At 39.4% G+C, this 16,868-nt stretch overlaps 1 protein-coding gene across 2 annotated transcripts in view; it reads right to left on the minus strand.

Annotated features, from left to right (window-relative positions):
- LOC130917264 (SR-related and CTD-associated factor 4-like) overlaps positions 1 to 16,868 on the minus strand; it is a 96,005-nt gene that overhangs the window by 74,051 nt on the left and 5,086 nt on the right. For both annotated transcript variants that reach the window (XM_057838503.1, XM_057838502.1), the window contains exons 2-6: positions 15,993 to 16,076; positions 15,863 to 15,907; positions 8,568 to 8,729; positions 8,371 to 8,494; positions 1,748 to 1,866 (exon numbers count right to left, since the gene is read on the minus strand). In XM_057838503.1, coding sequence (XP_057694486.1) covers positions 1,748 to 1,866; positions 8,371 to 8,494; positions 8,568 to 8,729; positions 15,863 to 15,907; positions 15,993 to 16,076 — 534 coding nt within the window. The remainder of the gene's footprint in view (positions 1 to 1,747; positions 1,867 to 8,370; positions 8,495 to 8,567; positions 8,730 to 15,862; positions 15,908 to 15,992; positions 16,077 to 16,868) is intronic.

Genomic DNA, 16,868 nt, shown 5'->3' on the forward strand with positions numbered 1-16,868 from the left:
ACTTCTAAAGTGGCCAGCAATGAGTCCAGACCTGAATCCCATAGAACACCTGAGGAGAGATCTGAAAGTGTCAGTTTGGAGAAGTCGCCCTTCATATCTCAGAGACCTGGAGCAGTTGGCCAAACAAGAATGGACTAAAACTCCAGCAGAGCATTGTAAGAATCTCATAGTGGATACCGGAAGTGCTTGTTCGCAGTTATTTTGTCTAAAGGTTGTGCTACCAAGTGTTAGGCTGAGGGTGCCAATACTTTTGTCCGGCGCATTTTTGGAGTTTTGTGTCAAATGTTCATGATTTATTTATTTATTTTCATTCTCTTTTATGTTTTTTCATTGCAAGCAAAATAAATGAAGCTATTACTACCAAAGCATTTGTAATTGCAATCATTTTCTGGAAGAAATTGGGCATTATCTGACAGAATTACAGGAGTGACCATACTTTTGGCAGGCACTGTACATCTTGACAAGAGCACTGATACTTTTTGTAAAACTGAATACAACAAAACATTGTGTCAATAGTATGAAATGAAGTCACAAAATACGGCAACGAATACTCCACCTGTCAATATGAATAGCAACTGGTAGTACAGCAAGCAAACAATAAAATAATGTAACCACATTTCACCAGAAATGCAAAAACAACAAAATATACACATCTCCAAAATACGACAACGCTCATGAATATAAAAGGAATAATATAACTTACAAGCAATGCTTGTATAAGGCACAAACAATGTGGTGTGATGGCAAGAACTGCTATGGTACAATAGCTGCAGATGTTAGCGCGTCCATTTAGCGCTCTTGATTTGCAATGAGCGCATCGACATAAGATTACGTCAGCAGAAACTGCTTTAACTTATTACAACTAATTACACCTAAGCGGCAGCAGGGGGCGACAAAACACCAGAAACACAGGCAGGCAATAAGTGGACATGAAGGCACTGCCTTATGCATATTGGCCCAAAACTAATAATGAAAACCCAATGTCGATATTATCCGATATTATTTTAACACGCCTTTATCGCCTGATATTCTCGGCTACCCAAAAATATCGGACAACTCTACCCAAAGTCATCTAAAAGTGACCCACACATTCCCAAAATCTACAGGACAGAACCCTTAAAGGAACCAAAATAAACAAAGCGCCCAAAATCTACAGGATGTGATCAAAAATGCCCCAAAATCAACAGGATGTGACCAATGAACAGGAATTGAACCAGAAATACCCCCAAATCAATGGGAAATAATCACAAATGTACAGAAATTTATCCCAGGACACCAAGCATTAAAAGGAAGTCACCCTTAAATGCCCAAAGCACTACAGGAAGTGACTTGGGAATGGCCAGTCACTTCCTGTAGGTTTTGATTTTGGGTCACTTTTACATGATTTTTGGCCATTCCCAAGTCACTTCCTGTAGATTTTGGGCACTTCCCGTTTCCAGAAATGGCCTAAAATCAATAGGAAGTGACACAAAATGAAAAGGAAGTGACCCGGAAACCGTATATCCAGTTTGACTGGGAGCGGCCGTTTGAACGAATGTAAACGCGGATACAAAAGTTAGCTAAGTGCAGTAACGTACGCACTCAATCACACAAATCACAAATATATGGTTTTACGGCCCCAACGTCAATATAAAAGCTAGTGATTTTGTATTTATGAGCTACAACGTGCCTGTCAGGCCGAACAAGGAACCCTGTTGTATGCGCATAGCACTAATAGTAACGTAGCAGATTTTTAGCAATGGCTCACCTCATGACCTTGTGGGGACTGGAACAGCTGGGCCACGGCAGCTAAGGCTTCGGAATTGGATATCCGCGGGGGAACGACGGCGGGCTCCTCCGAGGGAGGAGGTTGGGGCTGTGTGGGAACTGTTTGCACGTGAGGAAAATGAGGAGAGAGTTTGCATCCTTGGTTTTTGTTCATCTTGAATAGTACCAAACACATCACAATCCGATGGGCAGACGTTTTTATGCCAAGACCAAAATATTTTTAAAATATACTTTAGTTAAGCTAACATATTAGTTTTTAACTCTTTTGCTGCCACTGACAGCAATCGACGCCCAATCCATTTAGACTTTGAACTTTCATTGGTAGGGGTGTGACATAAAATTGAAATGGTGATATATCGTGATACTTTGTATCCCAAAAGGTTATTCCTGCCAAGAATCGAGACATTGTTTTAAAAAGGTGTCAATGTTTTATTTAAAAAAAAAAAAAAAAGGAACCAACAAGTTGCTACCACAATCTTCCACCATAATGGTGTCTCAGGTAACTCAAAGGCTGCCATTGACGGTGCTCGACACCAAATCCATTTAGGCTGGGAACGTTCATTCAAAATAGGGCTTCGGCTATCGATTATTTTAGTAGTCGATTAATCGATGAAATATTTAGTTCGAATAATCGAGTCATGGGATAAGTAACAAAAAAATTTAAATACCTGAGCTGAGCCTCACACGGTATATATATGTAAAAAAAAAAAAAAAAAAAAAAAGAGGATCTATGTACAACAAAAGAACAATTGGCTAACTTACATAGCAAAAGTCCACTAGCTTAAATGCTATAAAATGCTAACTCTTACAATGCTCTTAAATGGCTCGGACACATATTCCCACAAAAAAAAAAAAAAAAAAAAAAAAAGGCTAAATATACCTTGAAACTAAATATTGAATGCATTCAAAAAATCATTAGCTCAAACAAAAACTGAACTGATGTTGGTCTTAACAGGGAGCAGATGGATTCAGCCACGTGAAATGAGGTAGACTAGAGGGGCGTGTATCCACCTAATCAATAAAAATAAATGCAAACAATTTTCACAAAACAAACCATTACAACGCCACTTTAATTAAACGAATACTCGAAGAAGCAAAATTTAATTTGAATCTTTTTTTTTTTTTTTTTAAATCGAATACTCGAGTTAATTCTTGCAGCACTAATTCGAAACCAGAGCATTCGCAGTCATTCTGTCCGATTTTCAGGGCATTTACAGGTCACTTGCTGTTCACTTATAGGTCATTTCCTGTTGAGTTTGAGTCACTGCCTATTCATTTGGGTCAGGGGTCCCCAAACTTTTTCCTGTGAGGGCCACATAACTTTTCCCTTCTCTGATGAGGGGCCGGGTCAGTTTGTAACTGAAAAAGTGTGACGATTGCAGGAGTGTCTAAAGGTAAAAATTTATTGTTTTTCAGAAAACCACAATCAAATAACCCATTCTGGATTATTCACGGAACAAAAGTAAATAAAATTTATAAATATATATATATATATATATATATATATATTGTATTATATTATATTATATTATATTTTATTATTTTATCATATCATATCTTATAATAATAAATAATAAATAATAATAACACTATCAAATAAATAGATAATAACCAAATAACCATCTCTGCGTTCTTCACAGAAAAAAATCCAGGAAATAAATAACACTATTGAAAAAAAAATAATAATAATAAATAAATAAATATTGTTGAGGGGGCTGGACCAAATGTGGAGGCGGGCCGTTTCCGGCCCGCGGGCCGTAGTTTGGGGACCCCTGATTTGGGTGATTCCCAGGTCACTTCCTGTTCTGTAACTCAAAATAAACAGGAAGTGACCCATAAAATACCCCAAAATAAACAGGAAGTAACTGAAAATCAACAGGTAAATGACCTTAAATGGCCCAAAATGACCTCACTGCCTGACATTGGCTGCCACTGACGGCCACAGACGTTCAATCTGTTAGAAGTGGGATTGCAAATGGCTTGGACGTTTACTAGGGATAAACTCATTTCAATTCACAGCAGAAGCTTGTTTTTTTCTGTTTATTAGTTGTTTGTAGACTATCCTAGAATGATTTTCTGACCAATGTATCGATAATCGTTGTATCGCCATATCGTCAGATCATCGTTATCGTGAGCTTTGTATCGCAAATCGTATCGTGAGGTAACAAGAGGTTCCCACTCCTATTCATTTGTCCCCATGAAAATAAGAGGTCAACTGATATGGGATTTCCTCTGGTAGATTAAAAAAAAAAAAAAAGTCGACTGCCAATATCTAAGGCAGTGGTTCTTAACCTTGCTAAAGGTACAGAACCCCACAAGTTTCACATGAGGATTCATCGAACCCTTCGAAATTAAAAAATAAAGTGGGCAAACGGTGGTCGGAAGAGGACCATGGAGCTGTATTATTGAGCCACTTCACGGAAGCGCACCCCATGCTCATATTTTTCTATAATTTGCATCTTCATTTCAAAGTATCCCCTTTTTTCTAAGCTTGAGAACGATAAACCGATACGACCGGATATCCGGTTTTGCAGGTGAGAGATACAGATGTTTCGATAGTAAAGTTACCGTTCGACAGTAATTAGCCAATAAATATTCAATGAACCGATAGTACAGATAGAATTCGGCTATCGCGAGCACAAGAATCTGCTTCTAATGCCTAGTTCAAGACATTGCTTAGTAAGATAATAATTTAGCTTTTACTTCACATGCTGCACTTGTGTCATTCACCACACAGCGCACTTAGATCGCGACCGCACGCATCATATAATATAGACAAGCACTACTCACAGTCGTGGTTGCCTCAACTTCCCATGCATTTCGGCAGAACCGCTTCTAGTCGCCGTCATTACCCGATCGTCACGGGTAGGCATGTGCCGGTATGAGATTTTGACGGTACGATAACCGTGAGCAAAAATACCGCGGTTTCACGGTATTGCAATTATAGCTCCCAAAAATTTTGAGATGTATGGGTTAAAAAATAGAAAAAAAAACTTTTTTCCATTGAACAGGATTTTTTTTTTCAGACCATAGTTGCAAATTGGAACATGAATATATTGTTAAAATAAATAAATTATCAATAAAAAAATATTTGAAATTAAAATAAATATAACTTATAGACTATACTCACAGCCACAGCTCAAGTTGCACAAGATTACAGCAAGAACAAAATAATTTCTATAAAGTAAAAACACTTCTGAATAAAATTTTTAAAAATTTATACTGCATGACTTTTTTTTGAGGCTGGAAAAGCTTAAGTGAAGTTTCGCCATTTTCAGCCACTGTGTCAACTCTAGTCTACATGATGTCATGCATTTGTGTTAAAAAGAACATAAGAAATTCATAAGTTAGGTAAAAATGTATAAGTTAGTTAAAATGTCAATATTGTTGTGGAAAGGTTTCATCTAAAAAATAAAAAACAAAACACATTGGGAGTGAGACCTCACCTTGATCCAGCGAACGTGGATTTGTGCTTAGGGCAAGATCATCGTTCGCAATTAGCGATCTTTGATGCTATCACTTTTTCCCCTTCATTCAAGCGAACCAAGCTTGTTTTCTCACTCTGCGGCTGTAACACTCAACGAAGTTGCTCTCCCAGCTGAGCCTAGGCTAACATTCATCTTTGTAAGCTTTTACTTAGTTTGTATATTGAATTTGAAAGGAAAATGTGTGTTTTGTTTTTGGCGAACTTTTCCCATGGTGCTAATCTGTGGAAGCTACTCACATGGAAAAATCTAATTGTACAACATTTTAAATGTACAGTGGTACCTCTACATACGATCACTTCGACACACGATCTTTTCGACATCCGACGTAAAATTTGAGCCGCCATTTGTTTCTACATCCGACGAGTTGCTCGAAATACGACGACATGACAGCACTGCAAACGAACGCACGGTGGATTTTCTTGTGTGAGAAATCAACACAGTTTTCAAAAAAAGTTGATACAGTTGGAGAAACAAGGAAAAAAGTGATGCTTACCTTTGAAATGAAGATGCAAGTTATAGAAAAATATGAGCTTGGGGTGCGCGTCCCTGAACTGGCTCAACAATACAGCTCCATGGTCCTCTTCCGACCACCGTTCGCCACTATTTATAAGTTAAGGTGACAATTATTATTGTGGTAACATTGCCAAAGAAATCGCCAGCTTCGTCACGTTTTTATCATTTATTTAAGAACTTATCCAACACAAAACGCCCATTGTCTTAAGCAGTTGACCGCTCTCAAGAAAACGAAAGTATTATCTCTACCGCACCGACCTATCTCACTGAGACGTCACCTTCGCGGTGCGTTCAGGGACAGTAAAAAGTGTCCGCCATATTAGAATCCGATTCGTTACATTATTTACAGGAATAATTATTAATTATTCTTATTATTATTATATTATTCTGAATTATTTATTTATAACTTATTTGTTTTTCTATGTTTAATTGCCATTTGTAACAGTGCCAGCAGTATTTATTAAGAATTTAGTGTATGTTTTTAGGCTTTGGAACGAATTAATGGAATTATAATGTATTCCTATGGGAAAATCCTGCTCGACATACGACCATTTCGACTTACAAACAAGGTCCTGGAACGAATTAAATTCGTATGTAGAGGTACCACTGTATTCATTTTGTATATTAAACTTACCACGATTTGAGAGCTCAATAAATTGAAGAACAGTACGCCTTATGTTTGGAGTAATTGTTTTTGGGTTAGCTGGCTGTGTAGCCGATAGCGTCACTTTCACACACAGCAGCAAACGGGAGGGGGTGAGCGCTGCTGCACACAGCCGCTTCTGGCTGCATTTTTGACAAGAAAAATAGCGAATACCGTCCTACGGTCTGACGGAAAATTTTAGTGGTTTTGAAACTGCGACGTTTTCACACCACGGTAAACCGTGAAACCAGTAACCGGCATATGCCTAGTCACGGGTGTATCATAACAACGCGAGAGCTAACGAAACTGCAACGCACGCTCCGTAGCATTTTCTTCACAGCCCAAAACGAAACTAGTAGTGGCAACGAAGCAACATGCTAAAACAATGGACAGTGTGATCACCGACGGCAGCGACGTGTAACGATTGATTTTCAACGCATCCAGGAAAACAAAAGTCTGACTTTGAAGTGATGAAGGCAGTCAGATCTGTTCACATGGGACAGAGCTTAGCTTGTGTGAAGTGTGGAGCGGTACAGAGATCGTGAGTTTTTAACCCTCAAAAATAACCCACTACAATGGAGGAAAGGGCGGCATATTGTTTCCACGAAACGCAGTCTACTTAAACATGAACATGTGGATTAGTTGATCTTCCTCAAGAAAAATCTGCCCTTCAAAAAAGATATGGACAGTGATGAGGAATAAAAAATGAGGAAGCACAGGCATAAGTGAATGACTTTGCTATGTTTTAGGTTAAAGTAATGCTTATTGACCTGTCTATCTAAAATGCCATGTTTTTATTCCAATTATACCAGTCGTAAAGCATAATTTATTATTTATTTATGATAACACTAGCAGTTTTCATTCTTTTTTTCCTAGAGTTGCTGCATATAATTAATATTTTTTGTTTGTAAGAGGTTTACGTTTAAAGTTTGCACTTAAGTTACTTACCTCTTGTGTTAAAAACACCAGGAAATACAGTAATTGAATTACTGCACTTTATTGTTGTATGTCACTGGAGTGTTATTCTATTATCAATCCCATCCAACAAAATGACGGTCAGATAGTAAGCCTTTTTTTTTTTTCATAAAAAAAAACAACAAATATTTACTATCGTATCGTTTTCACTATCGAACCATATCGTTCTTACACTGTATCGAATCGCTCGGCCTTAAAAATGTAGCTTTTTTTAATCGAATCGTAACCTGTGAATCTAGATACTTGATCGAATCGGCTTCATGCCTGAGATTCCCAACCCTACTTTTTTCCTTGTTTCACCACCTGTACCATCTTTTTTGAAACCTGTGTTGATTTCTCACACAAGAAAATCCGCCGTGCGTTCATTTGCCGAGTTGTCATGTCGTCGTATTTCGAGCATGTCGTCAGATGTAGAAACAAATGGCGAGTCAAATTTTATGTCGCATGTCGAAAAGATCGTGTGTCGAAGCGATCGTATGTCGAGGTACCACTTGATTATCCGAACTAACAGATTGCTAGATTAATCGATTACTTAAATAATCGATAGCTGCAGCCCCATCTAGAACCAATTAATGTCGCGATGTTGACTGATCTTGAAAAAAGTCCATATATCGGTCCGATATATCGGTTGCGCTCTAGTCCAAATGTATCGTACGTCTATTGCGATTTAACAATAGATACACAGGTCTTGGATGGCAGTAAATGTGTTGATGTAAAATTAATATATACAGTATATTTTATACATATATATATATATATATATATATATATATATACGTATATATAAGTTGACAATATTCATTTTTCCAAGTATTTAGGAAACATTAACAAACATCTAAACACAAATTAATTTTTTGTCGTTTTTGTACTTCTTTTTCCACTGAATGAAAGTTTTTTGTCCGTGGAAGAAAAATTTACACATACACAAAAAAAAAAAAAAAACATGGAAAAACACAATTTTGTTTTGTGTTCTTTTGGACTGACCTATTGGCTGAACTGAAGGTTGAGCTAACACGGCTTCATTTGCCATATCCATCAGAGGCTGAATAATGTCCATGTCAAACACAGAGTTCTTCTGCCACAGGTTCAACACTCGGACAATTTTTGTCTGGAGAGAAAAAAAAAAATCAATATAGCTTTCTGTGCAATTTTAAAGCAGCAAAAGCACAACAACATACTACCTTGTCATCCTGTGGGCAGTGAAAAAGATTCTGGAAGGTGTCTGAAAAGTTCTTCAAGAAGCGCGGCCCGAAGACATCCTTGTCAACGCCGAACTGATGACGCGACTGACGGACGATGGAGTCCACCACGTACAAGCCGGGAACTTTTAGCTCTGGCTTGCACTGATAAAAGGATAACAACAAATATAGAAATAAATAAATCAAGTGTGCCACGATGATAAGTACCGTATTTTCCGTTTAACTAGTCAAACGGAAAACATAGATAAGTTGCAATAGACTACAAGATGAATTTTTGGCGGGAAATGTCCGCTGTTCATCACCAAGTAGCTTCAACGCAGTAACATTAGCAAGCAAAGAACAGTTGAAACAAATACAATAGACGCATTCCCGCCACATTGCGCAGTCACGAATAACAGTGCTACGGCTAGTGCTAACATAGGCGCCCTTTAGCTTAGCAAGCTACTACGTTGCAGCACTTTTCAACAATGGCCACTTGGTGAGCTTCAACTTCTTTTACTCCATTACTAGTACTGTTGCACCAATACCATCATTAGTTTCCGATTCCAAAACCTACCACCATAGGTGGACAGGCGCTATACAAGTGTAACACCATTTACCATTACTGTGTAGTAGAGGTGTTTATTTAAAAAAAGCGATTCCACTATTTGAGAAGTACTGGACTAAAGCTCGAGTTATTAGGCATGAAAATGGGTCAGGGGTTAAAAAGTAGAGAAGGGTGTGGAGGAAATATGTTCCGGTAGGGCTGCCCCAAACGACTAATTTTCTCCCGATTAGTCAGCAGACTATTTTTACGATTAGTCGACTTTTTTTACTAATTTAGCAATTAAATTTTTGTTGACGCTTATTAATTCACAAAAACACTTAAAATTCTTTATTAAAGTACAAATAAACATGTAAGTAACAATAACTAATCACACATAAAACAATGAGGTCAAATGTTGATAGCATTTACTTGTGCAAAAAAATGCAATGTAAACAGATTCAGAACACTGTGCCTTTCCAACATTACTCAAAACAATTCTTTAAAAAAAATTCTAGCATTATTATTAGAGGTGTGCGAAATTTCTGATTCTTAGATTATTCGCGATTCGGCCGTGGAAGATTCGAGAACGCTTCACAAACATTCAAATTCCGATTAATGAAATATGTCAAGTAAAGCGGAAGTAAAACACACTCAGCGCGCCGCGCGATCTTCAGGACACAATGAGGAACGGAGCGAGAGCAGCTAAACATGATGCTTGTCATTACCCGGCCCCTCGGGTAATGCCAATGCTCAACTCACGGCTCTAGCTCAACTCATGCCGCGAGATTAAAAAAACGACAACATACCTGACTGCAGCCGACAGCTGCTACAAAGTACGTCCACATAATGGTATGGTAGATATCATATTTATATAGGACTAGATGCAAAATAGACACGGTGGCGTTAGCAGCACATGTACAGAAAGCTAGATGCGGGCGTTAGTAAACGGCCACCATCTTAAAGCAGTAGACTTCCCTGCAAGGCTGTTGTAGCGAACCTTCCAAGCGAACCTAATTAACTTTTTATCTAAAATACTCCTAAATCGGTAAAATATTGACTTGAATCCATCTTTAAAATAGTTTTAAAACTTTCACATGTTGAAAGTAAACAAAAGGGAAATTATGGATTAACGGGAGCAATGTTAACAACTTTAACGGTTGAGTCACAACATTAAATTAATTGACTAAAAGTGTTTTTTTTTTTTCAAAAATGGGTGGGGCGCTTAACAATGCCAATGTGTGTACCGAATGCAGACGTGAGTGAAAGCAGCATGAGAACCATTAGAGGTGTGAATGGTGCTCGTCATAGGGGGCGGGCCGCCATTAGGTACCGTATAAAATTGAGTTACGTGCGTTGGGCAAATCAACTTCTGTTTGAATCAAGACGCCCGAAAATGGCAACTCAGACGAAAAGACGCTTACCAAGCCCAGTTCAAACTCCAAGCTATCAGCTACGCGAAGCAACATGGAAATCGAGCCGCGGCGAGACAATTCATCATCAACGAGTCAATGGTTCGCAAGTGGAGAAAGCTGGAAAACGAGCGAAGCCAAGTCAAGAAAATAGAGCTGAGTTTCCGCAGAAATAAAGCGAAGTGCCTCACCTGGAAGACGAACTCGAGAGGTGGATTCATAACCAAAGAGCAGCCGGGAGAAGCGTCTCGACAGTCAGCATGCGAATGAAGGCACACACGCTGACGCAAGAGATGAAAATTGAACATTTTTGAGGAGGTGCTTTCGACTCATGAAACGGCGTCATCTTTCCATCCGGACAAGAACTACATTGGCGCAGCAACTTCCAGCTGATTACAAGGAAAAGCTGACCATCTTCCACTCCTACTACAGCAAAAAGATTGCCGACAAACGCATCCAGCCGAAGGATATCACGAACATGGACGAGGTGCCACTCACTTTCGACATCCCGGTGAGCCACAGCGTGGAGAAGAAAGGGGCCAGCACGGTAGCGATACGCACAACGGGGCACGAGAAGTCATCTTTTACTGTTGTGCTTAGCTGCCATGCTAATGGACAGAAACTGCCACCGCTGGTGATTTTCAAAAGGAAGACGTTGCCGAAAGAAAAGTTTCCTGCCGGACTTGTCGTGAAAGTCAATCAAAAGGCTGGATGGACGAGGAGAAAATGAGAGAGTGGCTGAGGGAAGTTTACGTGACGCGACCGGATGTTTTTTTTTCCCCCCATGTTTCGCCGTCCCTATTGATCTGTGACTCCATGCGCGCACATCTCACACTCACTGTGAAAAACGAAGTCCGCCTGATGAACTGGAAGCTTGCCATCATTCCGGGAGGCTTGACAAAGGAACTACAACCGCTGGACATCGGTGTAAACAGGGCGTTTAAAGTCAAGTTGCGTGCAGCGTGGGAGCAAAGGATGACGAATGGCGAACACAGTTTTACAAAGATTGGAAGGCAACGCCGGCTGAGTTACGCCACAATTTGCGAATGGATTGTGGATGCTTGGGCTATTGTGACGGCTTGCACTGTTGTTCGAGCTTTCGCCAAAGCCGGCATTATTTCCGAGGAGGAGCTTCATGGCAACGAGACTGACTCGGACAACGAAGAGGGGTAACCTGGCGTGTTTAATGGAGACCTAGCCCAGCTGTTTCTGTCAGATACAGAATATGAGGACTTTGATGGCTTTGTGGATTGACAAAAAATATGAGTGCTGATTAAAATTCTTTAATAAGGTACAATCGAACTCAGTTTTGCTTCCGCTGCCCTTTTTTTAATACGTTTGTGTGTATGCTAGCGTGAATGCTACTGTATGTTTTAGCGTGAGTGCATGCATGCACGCCCACGCGCCCAATAGACCCTACTCACGTGACGTCACAGCCACGCCCCCGCGCCATGTTGTCCGTATACTCGTCATGTTAATGCATTAGCGCTTCGTAAATTCCTCCTATTATGGCGTGTTTTTCTGCTCGTTAACATTAATACTCAAAATGGTGAAGTCGTGTGTGGCGGTCGGTTGCAAAAACAGAGAAGATAGACGGAGAGACTTGGAAGTTTTACCGTATTCCGAGAGACCCGGAGAGGAGACAGAGATTGACTGCTGCAATTCGACGAGAAAACTGGGCTCCAAACGACTACCACAGATTATGTAGTAGTAATTTTATATCTGGTAAGATGCATTTAATATATATTTAGAGGGTTTTGGGCTGACAACCACAATTAAGATCATTGCTAGGCTAATCGCCGACAACATACACTCAGACGTTGTGAATAAACTACCTGAAAATATATAATTATAAGGGGATAATCAGACAGTTGTCATACAATTCATTTACAATTTCACTATTGAGGTCAAAAGCCAAAAAATAAATTCAACTAGGGACAATCTGGAGTAGTGCTATCGCACTTCATATTTATTACATATTACATATGTATGTAGTGAGAGTGCTATCGCTAAACCATATTAACATTAAAAGCCCTAGCTCCATTGACAAATGACATGAAATACATTAGACTTGACAGTGGATGTTAGCAAGAACAAAAGATTTTGAATTGAAAATTTCGTAACTCGCCTTCAGAGCACAAGATTCCTGCTGAATTTTCGTGTACGAGGACCTGTTTCACCCAACCAGCAACGTAGCATTTATAAGCCTCCAAGCTCTTAAAGTTTTTCAAACTTTCGAGAGAATAGGCTGATTTTGTGTGGACAAGATAGTTGTAAATATCAGGATAGCAGATGTCAGGCAAAGACGGCGAAGCCAGCGGGTCGAAAAACATCGATTTAGGCATCAAATACGGATCTGGCGAATGGATAAACTGAAGCTTTTCCACGTAACGCCTTTTATGCAACGCATCCAATGAGTTTACAGCGTCAGATAACACCGGGGCTTCCATGAATTGCTCTATAACTTGCTCGACTAATTGAAAACAATGAGAATAGGTCTAAAAAATAGGTGCAATATGGCGGCCAGAAACAGCGACACGTCCATTTTGTGACGTGAGTAGGGTCTATAATCCGGTGCGCCCTATGTGTGTGTTAAATACAAAAATAGCACACAAGAATTAGAATGCGCCCTTTAATACGGTGCGCCGTATGGTCGTGAAAATACGGTAAATGTACATATGACCATTTTGATTTTTCTAAAATGATAGACAAATAACCCAATAATCGTCTACAAGTGTAGTATCGGAATTAATCTGGATCAAATGGAATCGTAATGGTGATGGTAAATGGTGATACGAATCGTCACGCCAAATGACGCAATACAGACCCCTGCTATGTAGTATCGACCGGTGCCGATAGTGTACAATTCATCTTTTGTCCACTCACTTGAGTGTTAAGTAATATATGACTATTAGGGGTGTGCCATCTAAACACCCAACGATTCAATTACGATTCAGGGTGCTACAATTCGATTTTGGAAGGATGATCACGGTATTGACGATGATCACGATTATCGATGAATCATACATTACTAATTAATAGAGTAGCCAAACAAATTTATGTCTATTATTTATTTAAAATACCCTCATGATTCAACAGGAACGATGGAAACATGCCCATACAACAAAAAGCTGCCCTTAAAAGTAAAAAAAAAAAAAGAGCAAAAACAACCAAAAAAGGCAGTACTTATTTCTCAACATGCCTATACAACACACAGCTGACCTTTAAATGCTCTTTTTCACAAGAAGGTGCAAAAACATTAGCCGTTTCAAAGGCAGTACTTATTTCTCTCAACAATACAACATTGTGGAACATGGTGGAATTAATTCCACATTTTCTGGAAACAAAGTGTCTTTAGACATAAGACTTCTTTTAACCAATATACTTTGTTTTCACAGATTTCTTTACTATTTCGCATGTTTATAGTGTTACCACAGTACTTACTCCTGGTTTTAAACATTCTGCATCTGGAATAACTTTTGTACACCACCAAAAAACGCACAACTTGACATGGGAACTCATGTTAGCAAAGTCGCTAATTAGCTTAGCGCTCAGCGCCAACTAGTAACATTTCAAAAACAACAACAAAAAAGGCTAAACAGAACAACAGGGTTCGTGTACTCACCTCTGAAAGACTGACACGGGACTTAGCAAAACGCTAGAGACTTTTTTCAATTAACACGACTTGAACCTACTGCTCGACAACGGAAAGACAAGGAGCAACAAACTACAGTGCCTTCCATAATTATTGGCACCCCTGAAAAAGATGCGTTTTTTAGCTTCTAATATATTTCTTTATTCAAATAATATGGGACCTTAATGGGGAAAAAAAAGAAAAATCCAACCTTCAATACAAGTGCATTCATTCAGTGGGGGAAAAAAATCCCACATAAAGAAAAAAATTATTTGACATCAAATAATGTGTGTCACAATTATTAGCACCCCTGGTGTTAATAATTTGTACAACCCCGTTTTGCCAACAAAACAAGGTCTGGGGACTGAGATGGCCATGGGAGGAGCTTGATTTTGTGTCTGGTGAACCATTTCTGTGTAGATTTGGCCATATGTTTAGGGTCATTGTCTTGCTGGAAGACTCAGTGATGACCCATCTTTAGCTTTCGGGCAGAGGGCAACAGATTTTGATTTAAAATGTCCTGGTATTTCAAAGCATTCATGATGCCATGCACCCTAACAAAGTTCCCAGGGCCTTTGGAAGCGAAACAGCCCCACAGCATCACTGACCCACCCCCATACTTCACAGTGGGTATGAGGTGCTTTTCAGCATGCTCACCTTTAGTGGCACGCCAGATCCACTTAGAGTGTTTGTTGCCAAAAAGCTCAATCTTGGTCTCATCTGACTAAAGGCTTCAACTGGGACCGTGTGTATTTTGTGTGTGTGCCAAGAAGCTCAATCTTGGTCTCACACAAGAGGCATCTCTAGGTTCTGATGCAACTAAGCTGCAATGCACAATGCTCAAAACCCATTTTATGGCAATAAAACTGGCCACTGAGGGGCAGTAGCGCATTTGGTAAGAACTCATATCAGACCACGAAAGGAACTGAATGAAGAGAAATAGTCAGGAAACGGAAGTTGGAAGAAGTAAGAAGCGTGAGAAAAACGTGGAGAACGATGGAAAACACAAGGCACATGCCCCACACAGTTCCCGAGGTGAATTCTGTTATGAGGTAGTGGTCACTACAAAAGAAAGATTCAAAAACATCTATCTTGAGACAGGACAGGCGTCTGCCGATACAGCCGCGGCCACAACAGCGTTCAATGGTTTAGTTATGTGTAAATAAATTGTTACTTTGCCATCAAAAGCTCTATTAGTCTTGTTGTTTATGTTATTTTGTAGAAGGAAAACATTCAGATGTTTGGGATGTCACAAAAGCAAAAAATACCTGCGTTAAATTCAAAGTTATGTTTGAAATGTATGCTTTTACAAAAAGCTCAATTTCTGTTTTTTCATCAGAAATTCAAAAATTGCTCAAACTAAGCTATTTTCTAATGCTGATTTCTAAAGAATGGAAAAAGATACAAACTTAAATTTTTTTCCTGCTGAAAGATGATGGTAGGTTCCATGTTTATATAGCAATAGAACAGAATTTTCAGCAATAGAACAGAATTTTCTGTGGGCCTTTCAAAATCAGTCAAAATCCAGTAAAACAGCCGGGAGCGAAGGGGGTTGCTCCGGTGAAAATGGCTGTGAGTGAATGAGTTAAGCGGGTTAAAACAACATTTTTAAAAATTAACCTACTGAGATACAAAGTATAGCGATATATCGTCACACCACTAGTTAAATCCTTCCATGCGTCTCAACACACACAAATGGCATACGTACCCTCTTGATAAACTTTTCCACTATCTGGACGACATGTTTGTAGAGCTATTGGAGGGAAAAACAACAAAATAGCCAACGTTAGTGTGCGCCATATAATTTGGAACATTTTTGACTGCCGTAGAAAACCAACCTTGATGGCTTTGATGGCCGACTTGGTGACGGACATCATCTTAGCTCGAGATATCGGGGGCTGCATGTCGATCATGGAGAACATCTGAAGGATTTGCACACAAAACAAAAATTCAGAGTGTAATATATGACAAACACAGCAATATCACGTATTATTCCATTTGCACGCAACCATGGCTTAGAAGCAAACCTGTTCAATTTCACACTAAATACTAGGAGTGGGAACTTCTAGGCAGCTCACGATATGATTAGCGATACTAGGCTTACGATAACGATTATCTCACCATATGGCAAGACAATAATTATTGATGCACGGGTCAGGAAATCATTCTACAATTTACAGTACAGTGGGGCAAATAAGTATTTAGTCAACCACAAATTGTGCAAGTTCTCCCACTTGAAAATATTAGAGAGTCAACATGGGTAAACCTCAACCATGAGAGACAGAATGTGGAAAAAACAGAAAATCACATTGTTTGATTTTTACAGAATTTATTTGCAAATCATGGTGGAAAATAATTATTTGGTCAATACCAAAAGTTCATCTCAATACTTTGTTATGTACCCTTTGTTGGCAATAACGGATGCCAAACGTTTTCTGTAACTCTTCACCAGCTTTTCACACACTATTGCTGGTATTTTGGCCCATTCCTCCATGCAGATTTCCTCAAGAGCAGTGATGTTTTGGGGCTGTTGTTGGGCAATGCGGACTTTCAACTCCCTCCACAGATTTTCTATGGGGTTGAGATCTGGAGACTGGCTAGGCCACTCCAGGACCTTGAAATGCTTCTTACGAAGACACTCCTTTGTTGCCCTGGCTGTGTGTTTGGGATCATTGTCATACTGAAAGACCCAGCCACGTCTCATCTTCAGTGCC

This window comes from Corythoichthys intestinalis, chromosome 6 (genome assembly GCF_030265065.1).
Source record: "Corythoichthys intestinalis isolate RoL2023-P3 chromosome 6, ASM3026506v1, whole genome shotgun sequence".
Classification (NCBI taxonomy): domain Eukaryota; kingdom Metazoa; phylum Chordata; class Actinopteri; order Syngnathiformes; family Syngnathidae; genus Corythoichthys; species Corythoichthys intestinalis.